Here is a 22,517-nt window from a genome sequence, read left to right as displayed (position 1 = left end):
GACCTGTGTTCACACGCCAGCCCCTCGGACCCCTCGGACCTGTGTTCACACGCCAGCCCCTCGGACCTGTGTTCACACGCCAGCCCCCCGGACCTGTGTTCACACGCCAGCCCCTCGGACCTGTGGTCAGACGCCAGCCCCTCGGACCTGTGTTCAGACGCCAGCCGCTCGGACCTGTGTTCACACGCCAGCCCCTCGGACCTGTGTTCACACGCCAGCCCCTCGGACCTGTGTTCAGACGCCAGCCCCTCGGACCTGTGTTCACACTCCAGCCCCTCGGACCTGTGTTCACACGCCAGCCCCTCGGACCTGTGTTCAGACGCCAGCCCCTCGGACCTGTGTTCAGACGCCAGCTCCCTGGACCTGTGTTCACATGCCAGCCCCTCGGACCTGTGTTCAGACGCCAGCCCCTCGGACCTGTGTTCAGACGCCAGCCCCTCGGACCTGTGTTCAGACGCCAGCCCCTCGGACCTGTGTTCAGACGCCAGCCCCTCGGACCTGTGTTCAGACGCCAGCCCCTCGGACCTGTGTTCACACGCCAGCTCCTTGGACCTGTGTTCACACGCCAGCCCCTCGGACCTGTGTTCACACGCCAGCCCCTCGGACCTGTGTTCACACGCCAGCCCCTCGGACCTGTATTCACACGCCAGCCCCTCGGACCTGTGTTCAGACGCCAGCCCCTCGGAGCTGTGTTCAGACGCCAGCCCCTCGGTGCTGTGTTCAGACTCCAGCCCCTCGGAGCTGTGTTCAGACGCCAGCCCCCCAGACCTGTGTTCACACGCCAGCCCCCCAGACCTGTGTTCACACGCCAGCCCCCCGGACCTGTGTTCACACGCCAGCCCCCCGGACCTGTGTTCACACGCCAGCCCCCCGGACCTGTGTTCACACGCCAGCCCCCCGGACCTGTGTTCACACGCCAGCCCCCCGGACCTGTGTTCACACGCCAGCCCCCCGGACCTGTGTTCACACGCCAGCCCCCCGGACCTGTGTTCAAACGCCAGCCCCCCGGACCTGTGTTCACACGCCAGCCTCTCGGACCTGTGTTCACACGCCAGCCCCTCGGACCTGTGTTCACACACCAGACCCCCGGACCTGTGTTCACAGACCAGCCCCCCGGACCTGTGTTCACACGCCAGCCCCCCAGACCTGTGTTCACACGCCAGCCCCCCGGACCTGTGTTCACATGCCAGCCCCTTCGACCAGTATTCACACACCAGCCCCTCAGATGTGTGTTGACACTCCAGCCCCTCGGAGCTGTGTTCACACTCCAGCGCCTCAGATGTGTGTTCACACGCTAGCCCCTCGGACCTGTGTTCACACTCCAGCCCATGGGACATGTGTTCACACACTAGCCCCTTTGACCCATCACAAATCTTCTGCACAACTACCTTGTCCTTAAACCCAGCCACCAAACAAAAATATTCCTTGCTTACAAATCTTTTATTTTTCACAGATTTCCCATTCCTGAAAAATGTGTAAAAACTCCACATTGCCTCCGACGACTCCTCACAAAAAAAAAAAACCTTATAAAATAGATTGCAAACATACTCCACAGACCCTCCTGTACGCCTATAGTCTAACGCACACCACAAAAGCACTAAATACAGTGATGCTTCCTAGCACCTGACGGTGTCACGACCATCCTGCGTCAAGTAACTGCTGTGTCTGGGTAAGGTCACAGGGACGTGGCAGCACAGGTAGAGCAGCCTAGATATCGTGGGGCAGGGTGATGATGCTCAGATAACATGCATGCTATGGTTGTGCTTTCGAGGATGTACCTGAAGCAAAGAGTACGGTGAGTCCTCTCGCTCCCGCCTTCATGAACTCCACGTTAATCCGCTCCATGTAGGCCACCGAGAGGCTGTCTTCGTCATCACCATAGCTGACACTGTGGACCCACGGGAGGGCCGACATGTTACTCAGCATCAACAGCCAGTCCAGAAATGGCTCCTGCGACTCGTGGCGGCCTACAAAAAACCAACGTGTGAACAGAAATCAGACCCTCAGCCGCTGATGGAGGTTCACTACTCAACAAATCCCTTATGCTCAGATCTAAGGTGCACATAAGGAGCTAATATAAGCCAGAATATCCTCATTAATATGTTGGGTAAATAATGTTCATACACAAGGAAAAGGTTTAAAAGAGAATTTCTCAAAAAAGGCGGGCTTACTTACTGTATCAAATGACTTTGACAATGATATGCATTTTTTTTTAATTCAGAGGTGTAGCAGATCATACATCAGAAAAGTCCATGACAGTTTGTGAAAAACTACGGAAATGATACCAAAAAAACGTATACGGCAGCAGGGAGATACACGGCTAAGCCACATGCGCCAGCAGAGATCCCGTAATCCATGGTAGCAAAGCCGGACGGTCACAGTGAAGTCAAGACACCATGTCCAAGTAACATTGAACTTTGGAGCACACAGGCAATATTCTGACCCACCAGTACTGTATGTTCGGCAGAGGAGCCGAGAGGTTTGGCAGGCAGTGATAAACCATAGAGCTCTACAAATACTCTGAGGAGGCCAGGCTTCCGTCCGAAGCTGTTTGGTCTCTACCTCATGTTTGTGAATAACACAAGCCTTCACCACAGGACAGCAGTAAAATCAAATGAGAACAAAAGAACTTCAAAAACTGATATTCATGATAAACACAAAAAGTTCACAACAACAAAAAAAGAAGTGAAATAACACTCTAGAAACTAAAAAAGGATGGACAGGTCCAGCCAAGTAGACCTTGTGTGGACACATTTCTACTGCACTCTGCTCCACTCCTGCAAAAGCGCTGCCTCTGTGCAGAGTATCGATTCAGAGCTGGCCTGAGAAGTGTGGACATCACCGATTCAGGGTGGCGAGTGTGCCTGGAGTAAGAGCTGCAGCTACAGAACAAGACGGAAGGAGTTGTGCTGGCCTCTTATCTCAGAAGAAAGCATTGTTTCATCCCTACTGTCTTCAGCTGGATCTTGGCCTCCACTCTCAAGGAACCACCATGCCTACTGGACCAGGTAATGGTCAACTCCCTATTAGGGGGAATACCACAGTGGCACAGCATCTGACCTTCTTGCTCCATAGGACAGGGGCCTGTGATCCTCTGTAAGCGTAGGACAACCTGGGTGCTAGACGTAAAGGGACATCTTGGGGAGTCCCTCAAGTCACAAAAAGAAAGAGCACCCAAAGAAAGCCCATAAAAACAACTTTGTTTCTGAAGGACAAAGGTGCCCGACACCGCAGCCGCACAACAGGTGAGACTACTGGGTGGAGCACGTCACTGGCCCATGACTCTCCGCACCGACCCCAGGGATGAAACCCTCGCAAAGGAGCAGCACAGGTGGAGACAACACTTAATTTTGGTCCTATAAAGAGAGGGAAAAGATTCTTTGTTTTAACCATGCAATTTAAGTCAAATTGCCTCAAAAGAAGAGGAACAGCCTTTTTGATAAAGCCAAGGATCCAGTGAAGGGGAGACTTCACTCCCAACAATCCACAGGAAGGAGGCTGGTGGACTTTGAATCGAGAAAGGATCTTCTGGAATCTAGTGGGTGGATCCCTGCTTGGGATCCAAGCAGGGATGCCCTACAGTGAGATACCGCCAAAAAGGGGACATTGTACACTGTCTGGTACTTCTGCACTGATAGGTGCTTGAATGACTGAATTATGCCCCCAAGCACCAATCAAAGTGAAAGCAGAAGGCACCTAATGACATTGGCTGTATTCACTTTTGACAGTGTGGGGTCAGCACATGGTGAGTGTGTGAGTTGCGAGCGCTGATCGTTAACAGTGTTATAAAAATAAAAATAAAAAAAAGACATGAGGGAAGCTCTTCCCTCACATTCTGATTAAAAAAAAAAGAAAAAAGAAAATCCATTCAAATCAACGCACTGGAGTGAGCGCAATGGATATGAAGGGTTCATCGGCAGCACTTAAGGGGTCAATGGACACAGGTAATACAGGTCACCAGGAAGCAAATGATGCAAATGTCGCGACCTTTGGACACAGGTGACATTGGTACCACTAAAGAGCTTTGTGCGTGAGCTTCAAAGCCTGTGACCCGCAAAAAACAGGTTTTACAATCAGAAAAGACTATTTTGCTACGCACAGCAGCTATTTTACAAGTCTCTGACTTGTAACAAGTTTCGCAACCAATTACAAATCACAAATAGATGGGTGCATGAAACGAACTCCCCCCTCCTATCTGGCGCTCACAATTACACGTATGACTGGTTTGTGGCTGCATTTGGAGTCGCAAACCATGGATCATTTACTGACTCCTGAATTTTAGTCACTCCCTCATGCACTCTCCTTTTTCTTCGTCTCTCTTTTTCTTTTCCTATGTGCTTTCTCTCATGTTTTTCTTTTTTTTTTCTTCTCTTTCTCTCTTTTTTCTTTTCTTTTTTGTTTCTTTCATTTTTTTTCTATGGAATATACTCTTGAGACCCACAAACTTTTCATTCATATTTGCCTCTTTTTGTGTTACTGGGATTGACGTAGAATACCAATATAATTCAATGGCGCATACATCGCTATTTGTACATTTTGATAACATCTCTTAATGACAAAATATATTGGTGATTTATGTTTTATCCTGAATCTATGATATATTTTGTTCAACCTTTTCAATACATATTGGGTTGTATCTTTTTGATGCTTTTTAACTTGGGTGGCATGCTCATATTTGTTTGCGCCTCATGACATTTATTTCATGAGTTAATCGTTATTGTTATTTGTTATCTCTGCTGCGGTAAGAAAATTAATAAAATATGTGGAACAAAAAAAAAAAAGAAGTGGTCGTAAGGAGGAAGCTAAATCCACGGGCCAGCTTCATGCCTGAGACTGATGTAGGGAACCTCGAGGAGAGTAGGCAGTGGTCCATGGACTTCAATGTCCTATGACTCCATGTCTTCCCCAACAAGAAACTTTGTTTTTTGTTTCAAAATCAGAAACAATGTTTCCAGTTGAGAAAGCATGCTCGTCCCTGCTGTCCCTTGCAGACCACCATCCCTGCCATCTACCGGGTGTCACAATTTGCAATCTGCCTAATCCATATGCACTGGTGGACGGGTGGAGGTCTGCTGACCTCAGCGGAGGCAAACTGATACTGAACGAAGTCAATCGTCAGCTAAATCATCATCAAACGATTATTCCGCCCTCTGCTTATGGGCTGTTTTCTAATGTGACCTCTTAGTACATATGTCACATCACAAATTGCATCACTGATCGCAAACCAGTCAGTGTGCAAGTTTCAAATGATGGTCTATGACGAGAGCTAAATACATTGGGACTATTAATCCTACAGAAGCCAATGGTGCTCCTCGAGGGTAGGAGGACGTGCAGAGAGAAGTCAATCATGCTTGATAAGGGCAGGGGTGGTACGGGTTCCGAGGAAACCCACAAAAATACTAAGGTGTACAGGGCTCATGGATCCAGAGGAAGTCATCAACCTCCTTATGGCCAAAGCAGAAATGGGAACCAACAGGAAGGCCAGAAAAATACCAATTGTTAGCCCCAAACTGCTCTGACCAAACAAGCCCCACTCCCTTTCAGGGGTGTTCAGGCAGCAGTGAGATCTTTCCCAAAGCAACCCTTGTTATATTGTTTGATGTTACTCCTATTTGTAAATGGCATGTACACTGGGCAGTTTCTTGGCGCCAGGGTAACAGAAACATTAGCCTGGCACCCTGATTTTGTACTAGTTAAAGTCTGTGGTTCAAGCCCTTTGGGAGGCCCACGTAGAGGGCGTTTGTCGAGTCTATTCTTGAGATGACTAATGCAATGATGACCTGGATGACAGCCTCAAAGGTCAAGAATTTACCAATCTTTCTAATTTTGCAGAGTTGAAGGAAGCAAGATGAAATTACTGCCTCTAACTGGAGTTTCATAGACAGGTTTGTACAAAGTATTTGACCAAACAGTGGATTTTACCATACAATTGCGTAACTTATAAGATATGATCTAATACCCATAGGATTTGGAAGCACTTCAGAAAAGAAGTAATTAAGCATTAAAATACTTCAGTCTGCAACGCAAACAGCAGCATGACTCTAGTAACTATGTCTCCAGGAAGACCTGTGCCTTATGAGAACATCAGCTGCTCAGTGAACATGTGTTTGTGCTCGAGAAGAAGAAACGTTTGGACAGCGCAGGGCTGGCCTCAGGATAAAATGCACATTGGAAACCCTCAGACAAGAGAAACAGCAACAACTTCAAATACTGCACCTGAACATAATGGCCAGAGCGGTACCTGTGCCAGAAAATAAAATCTGGGTACCAAGAACCTGCCAAAGAAATGACTGAACACATAAGAACGGCGTTATCACTACCAAGATATGTTTGTTACCTTTCTGTAACAACGCAGAGAAATACAAACCGTAGGTCTGAACCTTCTTTCACCACAAACACGACATGGCAAAAAATCACAAATGAGGGCTGTTAGAAATGGGGTATCTAGTTGGCAGAGGTTTACAACCCTGACCAAGTAGTAGCCACAATCCTACTCAAGGTGTCACACACAATTCAAATGATCCTGTGCTCACCCTCTGGTAGCTTGGCACTGAGCAGTCAGGCTTAACTTAAAAGACTCTGTGTAAAGTATTTGTGCCATAACTCATACAGTAACACAGTGGAAACACCACAAAAGTACTCCACAGTAGTTTAGGAAAATAGATAATATGTATCTGAATAAAATAAGACCAAAACGACAAAAATCGAATATCCACAAGTCAAGATATCACTTTGAAAAGTGTGAAATGAGCCTCAATCGTTAAGAATCAGTGGTTGCATCGTTTTAACACACAGTACCTGGGATGCACCAAAAATAACGACGCAGAGGGGCCAGAGAGGAGGAGATGCTCTCAGGCCTAACAAGGGTGGTGTAAATTGAACTAAGAGAATGACGATTATAGTTGCGTTCTATACAACACACAGCCTTGCTAATCCTTGTGGTAAACACTTACTTTATCTGATAAAAGATGACTAGTTATTTAAGTGACCAGTTCACCAGTTGTATCAGGTACGTGGGTGTGAGGGACAGCACCGCAATCCATATGCAACGCTTTCATCACCTTTTCATTAATTTGCTCTACTAGAGTTATTTTGCTGTTACAATCTGAAGGCTGTGAAGTAGATGGTGCCTTTCATTATACACTAACTTTAGGCATTAGTCTTGCTATCTACAAGAACACTTTTACTTTCGGCTTAATACCACTCACAGAATTGCATACTGTGCTACACTGATCAGGAAACTTTAAACAGCTTTTCTTAAAGTTTGAAAATTGAGGGCCTTGACTCTGGTCACCTCCACAGTGTAACCGGCATTGTCACAAAAAGTGTTCAGAAGCAGTGTACTAACATTGGGTCGCGCATAGGTAGGTGTGTGTCCTAAGTTGGGAAGACGTGGGTTAGGTATGAGTTATTAATACTCCAGAAAAATGTTTGTACACCGACATCCTTTGAAGTGTCCCCTTTATCTAAGGAGTTTGCGTGCACACAAACGGGAGAGTTATGGAAACACCAGCAGAGCAACACGTGACACTACGGCTTGGCCACCTTATGGTTCAGGCTGATTCCCTTTCGGTCAGTGAGCCAGTCAACCAGTGACTTCCAAACTCCGCCCTTGGAGGCTAGTTCAGTGTCTATCATTGCGTTGAGAATGTACCTCTGAAATTAAAGCCCTGCTCTTTACCATCTCATCGGCGGTTTCGTCCTATGACAAGACGATCACCCCATTGAAGCATGGATGCAGAGTCCATCCCAGTCAGGCTCCAAAATGTTCATCCTCAAAATCCTCCCAGGTGCTGATGTAGAATCCGTCATCATCATTAGAGGTGACCTTGACGTCAACCACCTCAATGACAAGGACCTTGGACTTTTCCTTTCCGTCGAAAGTCTTGGCATCTTTGAGACTCCCTCTTCCTTCACGTTGAGATCCGAACTACCGGTGGCATCAAGGCCGCCCCACACTGCTAGAATGTTGACTATTACTACAGACTCCCCAACTTCAGGGCTCGCTCCGGAGAATCCTACAGCATTGAGATTTAAGACTTTAAGCTGGAGGAAAAAAAACTCACAGCTGAGAATGACTCACAAACTATCACCTAACTTTCTGGAAGAGATGATGGGGGCCAAAAGGCAAACTGTAGTGGCACAGTGATCCCAGATATTCTGAAGGACTTTAAGAAGTTGGATGAAATCACTAAAGAGCTGGTGGAGAAATCAATTCTCTCCATGGATGTTTTACACTAGTTAGAGAAGAGCATTTCAGTTGAACAGAAACTATTTCACTTTCAAATCGTTTTTGCACGAAAGCGAGAACAGGATGTTGAGGTGTAGCTACAGACACCAGAGACGTCATTACCCGCGCCTCTGTAAGGAACATAGTGCAACTCGATTAATCAGCCTCAGTAACGTCTTCAGTCCCTGTCGTTCAACCAGCAATAAACTTTTAAACAAATCATTCATAAGCTTCCTGGTCTTTTCCAACTAGAATCCCTTCACCTGAAACAACAGGACATCCCATGCACTGTAGGACTATTCAGCCTTCGGAAGAGAGAGCAGAGGATTGCCCGAATGAGGAGAAAGACCCTCTGGAAGAGAGCAGCTGCAGCCTGCCAGGCCTAAACAGGAAGCTGCAAACCACAGCAGTTTGGTGGAAGCCATGAAGTTCCACAACCACACGGCAACAGCATTAAAACAGCTATCCACTGAAGTGGAAAAAAACAGACTTTTTACTCAGCCCTTTATGTTTAATTATCAACAATATGTATTCTTCACTACTCCTCTGCCTGCTAATAAATGTTTGGGTTTTGACACATATTGTGATATAAATCTCTTGATGGCCTCTTAAAGTACTTTCAAACACAAAGCCGGAATCCTTGCGTTTTCTTTAGTATTAAGATTTGTGTCTTGCCAGGAAAGGAATATTTAAAGCTAGCGGACCTCTTTTAGAAAAAAAAGCAGACCAGCAGAACGAGTGCCTGCTTAGAAGAAGTGATTATCATGAAAGAATGAACAACTGAATGAGGAAGTGGTCTTGTATCACACACATTGTGAACAGGTAAGAAAACTCTACTGTCCCTCGTGGTAAGGTTGGTCCCGGTCTACAGTGGCAGAAATGACAAAACAAAATAACCTGAACATGGCCTTCAGAACTATGAAGGGCTACTATTATTTAAAACTTTCCATTGGTCAGTTTTTGGTCTTCCTGGATAAAGGTAGGAAGGCACTGGGGGATGAATGTATTCGCCCAGGATCATATAGTTTGGTCCAGTGCAGAAATTGGCACAAAAAAAGAGATATTGTGTTTCTAAAGTCTACAAGTGTGCCACTGCGTCACAGGACCTCTTGTGGATCCAGGCGGGGATGAGCTGCAACGAGGTACCGCACACACGCACCTGGATTACTGAAGACCCAGGTGGAGATGTTGGCTCCAGTACTCATGATGTACTCCACGTCGAGGCTTGCTTCGAGCCCAGCCTTCCCTTCGCCCTGATGGCCCACTAGCTTATCGACCTGATCATGATGATCGAAGCTCCGTCCAAAGAGCTGCATGAACTCAGCAAGATCGGCCTGGTGGAAATACTGCTCCAGAAACTAGAAAAGAAAAGAAAATGCAATCAAGAGACATGAAATCACTCTGACAGAATGAACAGCAGATTCAGAAACAGGTACTTTGAATATTCTCAAGTGACGATCAGTTATCCATAGTTGATGCTACTGGACGTTTGTATACCCTAAGTATGGTGATGAATGGACTCGCTGCTTTACTTGGAGTTTGGCAGATAGGGCACTCTGTCCCAACCGGACTATCCATCACATTTAGAGCACCACTGACTACAATGTATTTGCAATATAGTGGACGGTATATCCTCCACATTTTGTACAGCGTATTCTGTACGTGAATTTCCTAATAAGGCTCTGATCTGTTGAGGTTATAGCTCACAACGTGCTCTGAAGCATGCTCAGAAACGTCTGGGCGAGGGGGGTTGTCGGTGTGTGAATCCGCTATTAAGTAGCTGCGGGTGAGTAGGAGTTCAGGGGTGTTTATATGCAAACGAGTGAGATTCCTTATGAGTGAAGGAGCGTTCAGTCTGTGCAGGTAATTGGCTGATCTGGGTGTGAGTCTGTTGCCACGTGCCTGGATGTAAGAGCGACTTCAGTTGTCTGAGAAGTAGCAGGCGTCCTACATGACATCCCGTCAAGGGCGTATGTTTTAAAGAAGATGTTTCCCTGTGTGCAGCCAGTTGTCAAGTGTCTTTGGAAGGATATGAGATTTCCCATCATTGGCGTGTCAGGAGACCAAGGGTCTGATTTAGACTTTGGCGGAGGGCGTTAGTCCGTCACAAACGTAATGGATGTCCCGTTTGCCGTATTACGATCCCATTATAGCCTATGGAGATCGTTAAATGGTGGACGGGATATCCGTCATGTTTGTGACGGAGGAACGCGTCCGCCAAACTCTAATCAGGCCCAAAGTTACAAATATATGAAGGGATTTCTAAAGCATTTACATGCAGACGGCAGTGAGTTTGCTGGAGATGTCTCTGAAAGCAAATCTATCAGGGATCGAAACTTACTGAAAGAATTCCACACTTGTGAAGGAGCCGCTGGTGAAATTTGATGCAGCATGAATAGCTGTTCCCAAATTAGTGTAAGCCACAAGGGTCATCAATGACTATTGCCCTTTGGGGCCCAGGATCCAAGCTCCTTGTTATACATTAATTGACTGGAGTTTCATTCTCCAGCACCTGACCGCGTCTAATCTCCTTTTGCGGCTACAGTCATGAAATAGGCCACTCAGACCATTACACATTTGCACTTTCACTGTGCTGCTGTCAGTCAGTGGCTTCAAGGTGTGCAGCACCACATTCTCTAGAGGGCAGGAGACAATGCCAGAAACTAACAGCTCTTATAAAGGACGGACTTTATCATCTGGTGGGGCTCTGTCCCAAGACATCAGCGGGAGAGCCGCCACTGTGTGGTGCATCTCCTGGGTTACCTGTGTGTTAACCCCCATTATGAGACAATGTAGCGGCATGTACTGACCTGTGCACACGCCTGACTGTTGTCAGGGGAGGATCCAATGTCACTGGCTGAAATGTTGTATCTCTCTCTGATCACGGATGGAGTAACTCCCAGGTGGAATCCCACACCTCGCTTCGTGTGATCCTTCCAGGCTCCACTGAGGACTTTCTTCTCCAGAGGGAAACGATGCAGCCCCCCCACTGCAGACACAAAGGAAAAACAACAGGCCCCATCAGGAGGTCATTAACCAGAAAATGGGTCAACCCCTGAAGAACATAAAGCAGAAACTAACTCCTGTAAACTGAAAAAGAACAGAAGACTGGACGAGTATGCTCCATCTAACTGGCAGTCTGCCCGACCACACAAATGCCCTTTGGTACCTTATTCGTGGCATTACGCATCAGAACAGTTAAATGGTAAAAGAAGGAAAGAGTTTATACGTTGCTGCTTTTCCTCAAAGTTTTGAGCACAAAGAACCCATGTCGGCTAGCACTGAGGGTCAAGGTAAAGAAGAAGGTATTCACCTGTGACACTGGTCTTCGAACTAAGGGGGTCATTACAACATTGGCGGGTGGCGGTTGTAACCGTCGTGCGGCCGCCTATGCGGCCGTACTCCCACGATGTCCATAATGACATCCCCACTGGGCCGCAACATGGGAGCCGGCTCCAAATGGAGCCGGCGCTGTTGCGGCCGTGCGACGGGTGCAGTTGCACCCGTCGCACTTTTCACTGTCTGCTATGCAGTGAAATGCTGCACGGGGCCCCCAGGGGCCCCGCGACTCCCCGTTCCGCCAGCCTTTTCCTGGCGGTTCAAACCGCCAGGAAAAGGGTGGCGGTAGGGGGACTTGTAATCCCCTCATTATCACCGCCGGGGCAAATGTGGCGGGAAACGGACTGCCAGGGTTGTAATGAGGGCCTTCGTTTCTGTTGTGGTTTCAGGTGTTATATCAACAAATAAGGGTCAATTTACAGGTTCTTAATACATGTGTCATGGCTGAGTTGCACAACCTATCAACAAAATCTTTGATTTCTTTTGCATTTTGAAATACTCTCACTGACGTACTCACCAATGACTTCCTGGAAACATTTGAAACATTCTCTGTAAAAATTATTATAATAAATTGCATATCTCACATCACAACAACCACACCACCCGCAACCATCTCAGCTGTCTGAGATGTCAGCTGTCTGCTACTAAACACCCGGTCCCTACACAAACATGCCATAGAACTCTGGGACCTCATCACATCACACTCACCCAACATCGTCTTCCTCATAGAAACATGGACAAACCTCACATCTGAGCCAGACATAGCCACAGCCACCCCGGAGGGCTACAAACTCCAACGCAAAGACCACCTTAACAAACCTGGAGGCAGCATCGCCATCCTTCACCGAGACACCATCAAGGTCACCACCATCACTCTCGACACCCTCAACAACGCAGAACAAATGCACTTCCTCATCCACATCAACACCACCACCACCCTCAGAGGCACACTCATATACAGACCACCTGGACCACGCCCCCCCTTCTGCGACACCATCGCTGACACCATCAGCACACACGCTCTCACCTCCACAGACTACATACTCCTCCGCGACTTCAACTTCCACCTGGAAAACCCCCAAGACCACAACTCCTCCTCCCTCCTGGACAACCTCACCAACCTGGGACTCAAACAACTGGTTACAGCCCCCACCCACTCGGCTGGACACACACTCGATGCAATTTTCACCGCAAGCCAACACGTCACCTACACCCACACCACCAAACTCCAATGGACAGACCACCATTGCGTCCACTTCTCCTACAACAAACCACCCACACACCACCACCAACACACCACCCCCTACCGCATGTGGGACAAGATCCCCACGGAACACCTGAACTCCCAACTGACACAAACTACCCCACCCAACACACCCGACCCCAATATTGCAGCACACAACCTCAACAAATGGATCACCACCTGTGCCGAAGCCCTCGCGCCCCTCAAAAAAAACATCACCACCCGCAATATCAAGAACGCCCCATGGTTCACCACTGAACTCCACGAGTCCAAACGCAAATGCTGCAAAGCAGAGAAAATTTGGAGACAAGAACCCTCCGCCACAAACTTCTCCGCCCTCAAAACCACCACACGCGTCCACCACCAACTCATACGCACCACCAAAAGAGCACACTACCAGGAACATATTGACAACAACTCCCAAAGCAGCAAAGAACTCTTTACCATCATCAAAGAGCTCTCCAAACCCAAAGCCAGCAACCGAGACCCTACCCACAAACAAACCCTCTGCAACTCCCACTCAAATCATTTCCACCGCAAAATCCAGGACATACACAACAGCTTCATACCACACACACCCTCCACACACAACCCCCACCCACCCAACACAAACCCACCAAACACACCCCCCAACCTACTCACCACCTGGGCCCCCACCACTGACGAAGAAACTGAAAAGACAATGAACTCCATTCACTCTGGCTCCCCCTCCGACCCATGCCCCCACTGAATATACAACAAGGCCAGTCCCACCATAGCCCCTAAACTCCGAGCCATAATCAACAGCTCATTCGCAACCGCCACCTTCCCTGACCGCTGGAAACACGCGGAAGTCACCGCGCTCCTAAAAAAAACAAAGACGACCCAGACGACCTCTCCAACTACCTCCCCATCTCCCCCCTCCCTTTCCCAGCCAAGGTCACGGAAAAACTAGTCAACTCCCGCCTATCACACTTCCTCGAGACAAATCACACACTTGACCCCTCCCAATCTGGGTTCCGCAAGAATCACAGCACGGAAACCGCTCTCATCGCTTGCACCGACGAAATCAGATCCAGAGTCAACATGGGCGAGACCGTAGTACTCATACTCCTGGACCTCTCCGCAGCCTTTGACACCGTCTGCCACCACACACTCCGTACACGACTCCACAACGCCGGGATCTGCCACTTAGCCCTGGACTGGCTCACCTCCTTTCTTACCGACAGAACTCAAAAAGTCAGTCTCCCACCCTTCCAATCCTCCACCAATCACATGCGGAGTCCCACAAGGCTCCTCCCTCAGCCCCAAACTCTTTAACATCCACCAGCCAACATCCTCAAACCCCACGGCATCACCATCCTCTCATACGCTGATGACACACAACTCATTTTTTCCCTCACCCGCAACCCCACCACCGCCAAAACCAACCTACACGCTGCACTCCTTGACACTGCTGCCTGGATGACAGCCAACCACCTGAAACTCAACTCCAACAAAACCGAAATAATCATTTTTGGTCCTCACAAAAACACTTGGGACCCCTCTTGGTGACCCACCACGCTAGGCCCCGCACCCAACCCCCGCAAACCACGCACGCAACCTATGCGTCATCCTGGACCCCTCCCTCTCTATGACCCAACAAATCAACGCCCTCACCTCCTCATGTTTTAACACACTCCGCACACTGAAGAAGACATTCAAATGGATCCCCACAGAGACCAGAAAGACAGTCACCCACGCTCTCATCAGCAGCAGGCTTGACTACGGCAATGCCCTCTATGCCGGCACCACACAAAAACTCAAACGCAAACTACAACGAATCCAGAACTCAGCACCACAACTCATCCTCGATCTGCCCCGACATGAACACATCTCACCACACCTCAAATCCCTCCACTGGCTCCCCATAGACAAAAGGATCACCTTTAAGATCCTCATCCACGCGCACAAATCCCTCCACAACACCGGCCCAACCTACCTCAACGAAAGAGTGACCTTCCACACTCCCACACGCCACCTCCGCTCCGCCGACCTCTCCCTCGCCACAGTCCCCCGCATCAAACACACCACCACTGGGGGCAGATCCTTCTCCTATCTGGCCCCCAAAGCCTGGAACTCCCTCCCCACCCACCTCCACAAGACCCAGGACCTCCTACTCTTCAGGAAAAACCTTAAAACCTGGCTTTTCGAACAGTGATCTCCCCTCCCTTCCCCCCCCCTCCAGCGCCTTGAGACCCTAACGGGTGAGTAGCGCGCTATATAAGTCTCTTTGATTGATTGATTGATTGCTTGATATGACAAAATCAACAGAAATTCGTGTTGTTGGTTGGTTTTGTCATAGCCTTTTCACTAAAGCCCAAAAATAGTAGACATTTTCACTCAATCACAACAAAATGATGGCACCAGTCAAAAAATATTTTTCAGGAACATATTCTAATCTTTACACGTTAATTGAAGGACCTCATTGATGACAACCACACATACACGGGTGGAACCAATCTTTTCAAACTTGTAAAGTAATATATATTCTTATAAACTGATTTGGTGCCTTTCTTCTGGCTTTTGCTTTCATGCTTCTGCCAGACATCTGCTTTTTGGGGTCTTTTTCAGGACCTTGTTTCAGAATCTTGCAGCTAAATATTTTCTGTAGCTCACTGAGCTTTTGAATGGGGACCAGTGTACACAGAACAGTTGGAGATCTCACATTGCAAAGTAACTTCTAAAGCCAGCACCTCCCAGAGTGTGTGCCAGGTGGGTAGCACTTGGTGAGCTCCAGTTCCTTCTTAGACTTGCATGTGGTGCATTTGTCTCAATGGAAATAATTGCAAATGCTGTGCAAGGCCCTCAGAACTGAAGGTTGTACGACTGAATTTTATAAGGAATTGAAACATATTCGGGATTTTCATTTACTTGCTATGTCTGAGGAGGCTTTGGAGGATGCAGTGCTGCTGCAATCCATCACGGAAGCATCAATCGCAGTACTACTGAAGTCAGAGAAAGTAAGTGCTCTAGACTCCTCCTACCAGCCACCATCATTATTAAATGTGGACAACAAAATCCTTGCTAAGATTGCAGTTTATCGGCTGACCTCCCCAGATGAAGAGGCTGGTCCTGCCTAATCAATCCAGACTCATCCAACCTAGAACCACCTCCTACAACCTGTTCATAACTGGAGGCAGTTCTGGTCTTTCTCAACACGGAGAAGGTCTTTGATTCATTGGAATGGTCTTTCTCCTGAATGTGATCAGACAAACAGGGATAGGAGACTACTTCACTAAATTGATTAAATGAATCTACACCAGGCGTATAGCCAGAGTTTCAGTGAATGGCTACATGCCTGGGCCACCGGAAATCTCAAAGGAAAAAGACATGGATGCCTCCGGTCCCCCTTGCTCTTTGTGTGAGCCATGGAGCTGCTGGCGTGCCGGCTTTGGTAAGATCATGCATGCAGAGGGCTAAGACTTCCGAAGGAAAACCTGATTTCAATGTAGGTCTCATACACACACTTCTTTATTAGATAGCCAGGATGGAACCTGCCCCCTGTAGTTAGGGAGGCCACTAAGGCATAAAAATAATGACGCCCCTGAATTAGAAAAGCTTGCAAGTAGGGTAATAGATTAACTAGTTTACTATTATCAATGGCAGGCAGGACTGCGCCTATTAAAATGATTATACCGCCTTAATTTCAATGCCTGCCAATATTCCCATTGAACTGTCCAAATGTTTTTTTGCACAGCTGAACTCTACTATCTCTCTCTCTTGACTGGTCGGGGAAATAAGCAACACTGGAGAAGTGGGCTGTCATGACCGTTCCATTTGATAAACAGACATCGGTGTCCACAACCTTAAGCTGTACATTTATGTAGCCTGGTGCAGTTTGGGGAGCACTGGTATCACGCACAACCACACACTTGACATAGGAAGAAGTGATGCTTGGTGCATTGCACACTGTGCTGACCCACATGCCTAGAAGTCCTAGAGATGTGACAGAAATGGTGACGCCTGCCAGCTGAGTATAGCATGCACTGGCCAGGACACTTCGGATCCCCTACATTCACTCACCGGCAATACTTATGCACATAACCTGGCCCTCATGCAGACAGGGGAAGGTTCATTTATTTCTGTGCTACAGAAAAGGGGGATAAGTCACATTGGCCATCTCTACAGTGAAGGGATGTCCATAACAATTTAAGCCAACAGGAGCCAAGAACAGCACAGTGTGTTGGATACATGCTTATACTTTTGGATCAAACAGACTTAAAACAACATACCCAGAGTCCCCATAGAAGCTGATGGATTTAACTCACCCGACTAAATCTATACAATCACCCACATGAGACCCTGCATGATAGGACAATTGTGGCTAGACTGCCTGATGGACCGAGAGAGTGGTGGCCATAAACATAGAGGCAGATGTTTCCAATGAATGCTAGAGTAACTGCTGCTCTCAAACTAAAAATATCTTGATCAGCTACTGACACTGCTTTCTAAATTTTTAATTTCTACACTGAATGTACAATACACAGTATTTCTTGCATTAACTAAATCATGGATGAAGCGGTGGGTGCCACAGATGCCGTGGTATGCAGACTGGCTGCAGGCATAACTCCCAGTCAATTCAAGTACAACTATCAACTGCCACAGACAAGTTGAGTAAAGCTATCCTATGTCAAATATACTGGATATGTTGAGTACAGCTATCAATTATCAAATATCCCAAACTAGTTGAGTACAGCAAACAATTCTTAAATGTCCCAGACAAGTTGAGTACAGCTATCAACTACCAAATGTCCCGGACAAGTTGGGTACAGCTATCAACTATCGAATGTCCCAGACAAGTTGAGTACAGCTATCAACTATCGAATGTCCTGGACAAGTCGAGTAAAAGCTATCAACTATGGAATGTTCTGGACAAGTTGAGTACAGCTATCAACTATCAAATGTCCCGGACAAGTTCAGTACGGCTATCAACTATCAAATGTCCCAGACAAGTTGAGTACAGCTATAAACTATCGAATGTGCACCATTCGACTGTCCTGGACAAGTTTAGTGTAAATATTGACTGTCTTAGACAAGTTGAGTATAGCATTTGACCTGAGCATTACAGATGAGCACTGGACACAGATAAGGGCCGGTGTCTCTCACGCGGCTCACTTTGAACTCACCCGTTCACCACTGTTGGACACTGATGGGCAACACTAGAGGCGTCCCCAAGAAATTGAGGAAATTCATTGGCCTGTCTCACTTGTTGGCTAAGAGAAGAAAAGCTTTGAGATGGGAGAAGGGTCTGAGAGACGGGCTGGCTGCAAAACCTCTTATTTTTAACAAATAAGTAGATCTGTACACTGACCACCAACCCATCAGTTCCCAGACAAGAGACATCTGGGGCCAGCTGCCCTTGTAATAATTTCTCTCAAAAAGGCTGTACAGCGCTAAGCTGCCCTTTGGCTCAGTTCACACTACAGAAATATTATATATATATATATATATATATATATATATATATATATATAAATACCCAGGTGATGCTTCAACTGTGGGGACGGCTCGTCAGGGAGCGAAATGAGTGCGACTCAAGAAGCAACATTGTTGTCTGCTGATCCATCCTACTGAGATATTGTAAATCTCAGACGCTCCAATGAAACACAAGAGCCTGTGTATATCTATGAACCAGGAAATGTCTTTAGGAGGTACTGATACGAACATGCCGAAACTAAGGAGAGCTTGTGGCAGCAACAGCCTCATTGCATCTAAGTGAAGACTGTGATCCTTATTGACTCTCATTGACAATGATATGGGAAAACATTAAAAAAGCTATTCCAGTCCCCTGAATATTTGAATGTGGAACCATGAACCAAACAGTAGTGGCAGCACCCTTCTTTCAATCATCACCTCAGCCACTCCCTCAAGACTTGTATATTTACAATTAAAAGATAAAGCTACCTCTTGAGGCACTCGTGTTCGGTTAGGCTCCGTTTGCCCTTCTAAAGTTACCGTCTGTGCCACTCCATCCCTTATGGATTAGGAATTAATATATTCCTTCTAAGTGATATCACAGGAAGGACATATAGGGGGTCATTCTGACCTCGGCGGTAAAAGGCCCTTACCGCCGGTCAGAAGACCGCCATAACACCGCTGCGGCCGCGGTTAACCGCCACGGTCATTCTGACCCACAACGGCCAAACCTCCAAAAATCCGTCCTCCACTGCAGCCCGCCACATCAGCGGGCAGCGATAAACTGGAGATGACCAAACCTCCACCGTCACGCCAACAGAAATACGCCCATGCCATTACGACCCACGAATCCACACGGCGGTCATTCAAACGCGGTATTCCATTGGCGCTACACACCGCCGCGGTCAGAATACACACACATCACCAAAACACAGCCACATTGGACAATTTGAAATACACACACCTGATACACATACACACACCACTCCCACACAATCAACCAACTATAAAACACACACCCACATCACCCACAAACCCCTGCGACCATAATTACTGAGAGAAGGAGAGAGAGACACAGCAGACAATCCATAGCAAGACACACTGAGGCACACTACACCATCACACACACCACATAGTAGCACAAAGCACCACTCACCAACATACTCCTCATCACATACACCACCCCACACCACCTCACCCACACCACCCCATGGCACCCCAAAGGCACCCACGCTTTTCGGACCAAGAACTCCGGGTCATGGTGGAGGAAATCCTAAGAGTGGAACCCCAGCTCTTCGGCTCGCAGGTGCAGCACACCAGTATAGCCAGGAAGGCGGAGCTATGGCAGCGGATCGTGGACAGGGTCAACGCGGTGGGACAGCATCCCAGGAATAGGGAGGACATCCGCAAAAGATGGAACGACCAACGGGGGAAGGTCCGATCGATGGTCTCCAGGCACAACATCGCGGTCCAGAAGACTGGCGGCGGACCCCCACCCACCCCTCCCGAATTTACATCGTGGGAGCAAGACGTCTTGAACATCCTGCATCCTCAGGGCCTCGCTGGAGTAGCCGGAGGAATGGACTCTGGTAAGTCCAATCTCAACTACTATATCCCCCCCACCCCACCAGCATGCCAACCCACACCCCCACCCTCACCCCCAACCCCCAGCACACATCCTCCCTGACAATGTCTCACCAGCACAACCCACCCATCCCAACACCAACTCCTGCATGCCAACACAAATCATGGGCACCCATCACCTAAGCATGACCACTGCACTAACCCCCCCCCCCACTAACTACCCTCACAACACCTCCCTCAAGGGAATTCCTGCACTGGGGGACAAGGGCACCCATAACACGCACGCTATTGCACACACAGAAACAATAACCAAACTCTCTTACCCCATGCAGGACCCGAACGACAACACACCAGCCAGGAGGGTCCAGAAGTGTCCATCCCACCACCGGAACAGGCCCACACTGAGGATAGCAGCTCTGTCGACAGTGAACCTGATGACCAGCCCGGACCATCGGGGACCTCTGGGCAGTCGGTTCCCCTCAGGCAGCCACAGGCCACACCAGACCGACCCCCTCTGCCAACACCAGCACAGCTCCCACCCAGAGGGCCCATGCCTCTGTCTCTAGGACAGCTCAATCAGCGGTGTGTCTGCCACTACAGGGCACCCAGGCTAACCCAACACCCCAACAACAACAGGGACCTGGGGGCAGTGGTAGCGGGCACACCGTCCAGGGGACAGAGGCCGGGGAAACCGGGCAGCTTGGAGGGCTGCTGTGCGACAGGGGGGGGAGGAGAGGCCCAGGGAACCCACTCTCCAAGAGGCCCTCACCACCCTCATGGGGGCCTACCACCACTCCCAAGAAACGATGGCGACGGTACTGGCCAGGTTCACTGAGATCCAGGCACAGCAGGAGGAACGCTACATGGGGTTCAGGGAGGAGCTGAGAATCATCGGGACCGCAATGGGGACCATCGTCCTGGCCCTCAACAGGATAGAGGACGCGTTGCAGGACCATGGTGCACCACACAGGGCCCCTGTCACTAGCCCGGACCAGGAACAGCCTACCACCTCCGCCGGCGCTAGTGGACAGGAGGTCCCAACACCTCGACAGCCCCCCAGAACCCCACCTCCTGCTGAAGAACAACCACCCCGTAAGAGGAGCCTGAGACCAAAAAAAAAGACAGAGTAGGATGTCAAGACCCCCGCCAGCAGGACATACCCCCTCAAGTCTTCCCACTGTCCCACATTGCCACCCTGTCCAACCATGAACTGCCTATGCTCCATCCTTCCACAGGCAAAAGGACAATGCACCTGTGAGACTGAGAACTGGACTCTGCCATGGATATTCCTCCACCCCCACCCATCACCCTTAGAATCACATGTACCGATATCTAGCACTGTAAATAAATCACATTTTGCACACAAATCTGTTTTGAGTCATGCTGTATTATTAACAAATGTATTACATATTACTGTTCAATTTCTGTTCTGTCAATTAGTCATGACAACATACCAATGTCAATACGCTGTATTTCATGGGCGAACCAAGCAGAAGTCAGGTACTGAGTCAGACAGCACTGAGAAGGGAAGGGAAAGGCAAAAATTAATGAAAAACATCTGTGGGGAACTACAGAAAGTACAGATGCAGGAGGCTATAAGCAATTGTGAAATGTCGTGGGTGATTCTTACCTGTGTGTTACTGGAAATACTGTTGTATCACTCTGTCCCTATTGTCTGTGTCATCCTCAGAGTCTTCCTCCTCTTCACTCTCCACAGGCTCCACTGCTTCTACAACACCACCATCTGGACCATCCTCCTGCAGGAAAGGCACCTGGCGTCGCAAAGCCAGGTTGTGAAGCATACAGCACGCCACGATGATATGGCACACCTTCTTTGGTGAGTACATTAGGGATCCACCTGTCATATGCAGGCACCTAAATCTGGCCTTCAGGAGCCCAAAGGTTCGCTCAATCACCCTCCTAGTACGCCCATGGGCCTCATTGTACCGTTCCTCTGCCCTGGTCCTGGGATTCCTCACTGGGGTCAATAGCCACGGCAGGTTGGGGTAACCAGAGTCACCTATTAGCCACACACGCTGTCTCTGTAGCTGGTCCATCACATAGGGAATGCTGCTATTTCGCATAACATACGCGTCATGCACTGACCCTGGGAACTTGGCATTTACATGGGAGATGTACTGGTCAGCCAAACAGACCACCTGGATATTCATTGAATGGTAATTCTTCCTGTTCCTGTACACCTGTTCATCGTCATTTGGGGGGACTAAAGCCACATGGGTCCCATCAATTGCACCAATGATGTTGGGGATGTGTCCAAGGGCAAAGAAATCAGCTTTCACTGTAGGCAAATCACCCTCCTCTGGGAAAAAGATGTAGCTCCGCATGAGTTTCATCAGGGCAGACAACACTCTGGATAAGATCTTGGAAAACATAGGCTGAGACATCCCAGATGACATGGCCACTGTTGTCTGGAATGAGCCAGTTGCAAAGAAATGGAGGACAGACAGAACCTGCACTAGAGGGGGAATTCCTGTGGGTTGGCGGATGGGGGACATCAGGGCTGGCTCCAGCTGGGCACACAGTTCATGGATGGAGGCTCGGTCAAGTCGGTATCGTAGTATTATATGGCGTTCTTCCATTGTCGACAGGTCCACCAGCGGCCGGTACACGCGAGGATTCCTCCTTCTCATCGCTAGTCCCAGCGGACGGTGCCTAGGAAGGAGA

General features: G+C 48.5%; 1 protein-coding gene across 1 annotated transcript in view; it reads right to left on the bottom strand.

Moving 5' to 3' along the window:
- TPP1 (tripeptidyl peptidase 1) overlaps positions 1–22,517 on the bottom strand; it is a 102,870-nt gene that overhangs the window by 20,215 nt on the left and 60,138 nt on the right. Inside the window, exons 6-8 of the mRNA XM_069203639.1 lie at positions 11,041–11,219; positions 9,390–9,588; positions 1,779–1,967 (exon numbers count right to left, since the gene is read on the bottom strand). Coding sequence (XP_069059740.1) covers positions 1,779–1,967; positions 9,390–9,588; positions 11,041–11,219 — 567 coding nt within the window. The remainder of the gene's footprint in view (positions 1–1,778; positions 1,968–9,389; positions 9,589–11,040; positions 11,220–22,517) is intronic.

This window comes from Pleurodeles waltl, chromosome 8, assembly GCF_031143425.1.
Source record: "Pleurodeles waltl isolate 20211129_DDA chromosome 8, aPleWal1.hap1.20221129, whole genome shotgun sequence".
Lineage (NCBI taxonomy): Eukaryota > Metazoa > Chordata > Amphibia > Caudata > Salamandridae > Pleurodeles > Pleurodeles waltl.
The sequence above is the reverse complement of the archived record's forward strand: the minus strand, read 5'-3'. Positions and strand labels throughout refer to the sequence as shown.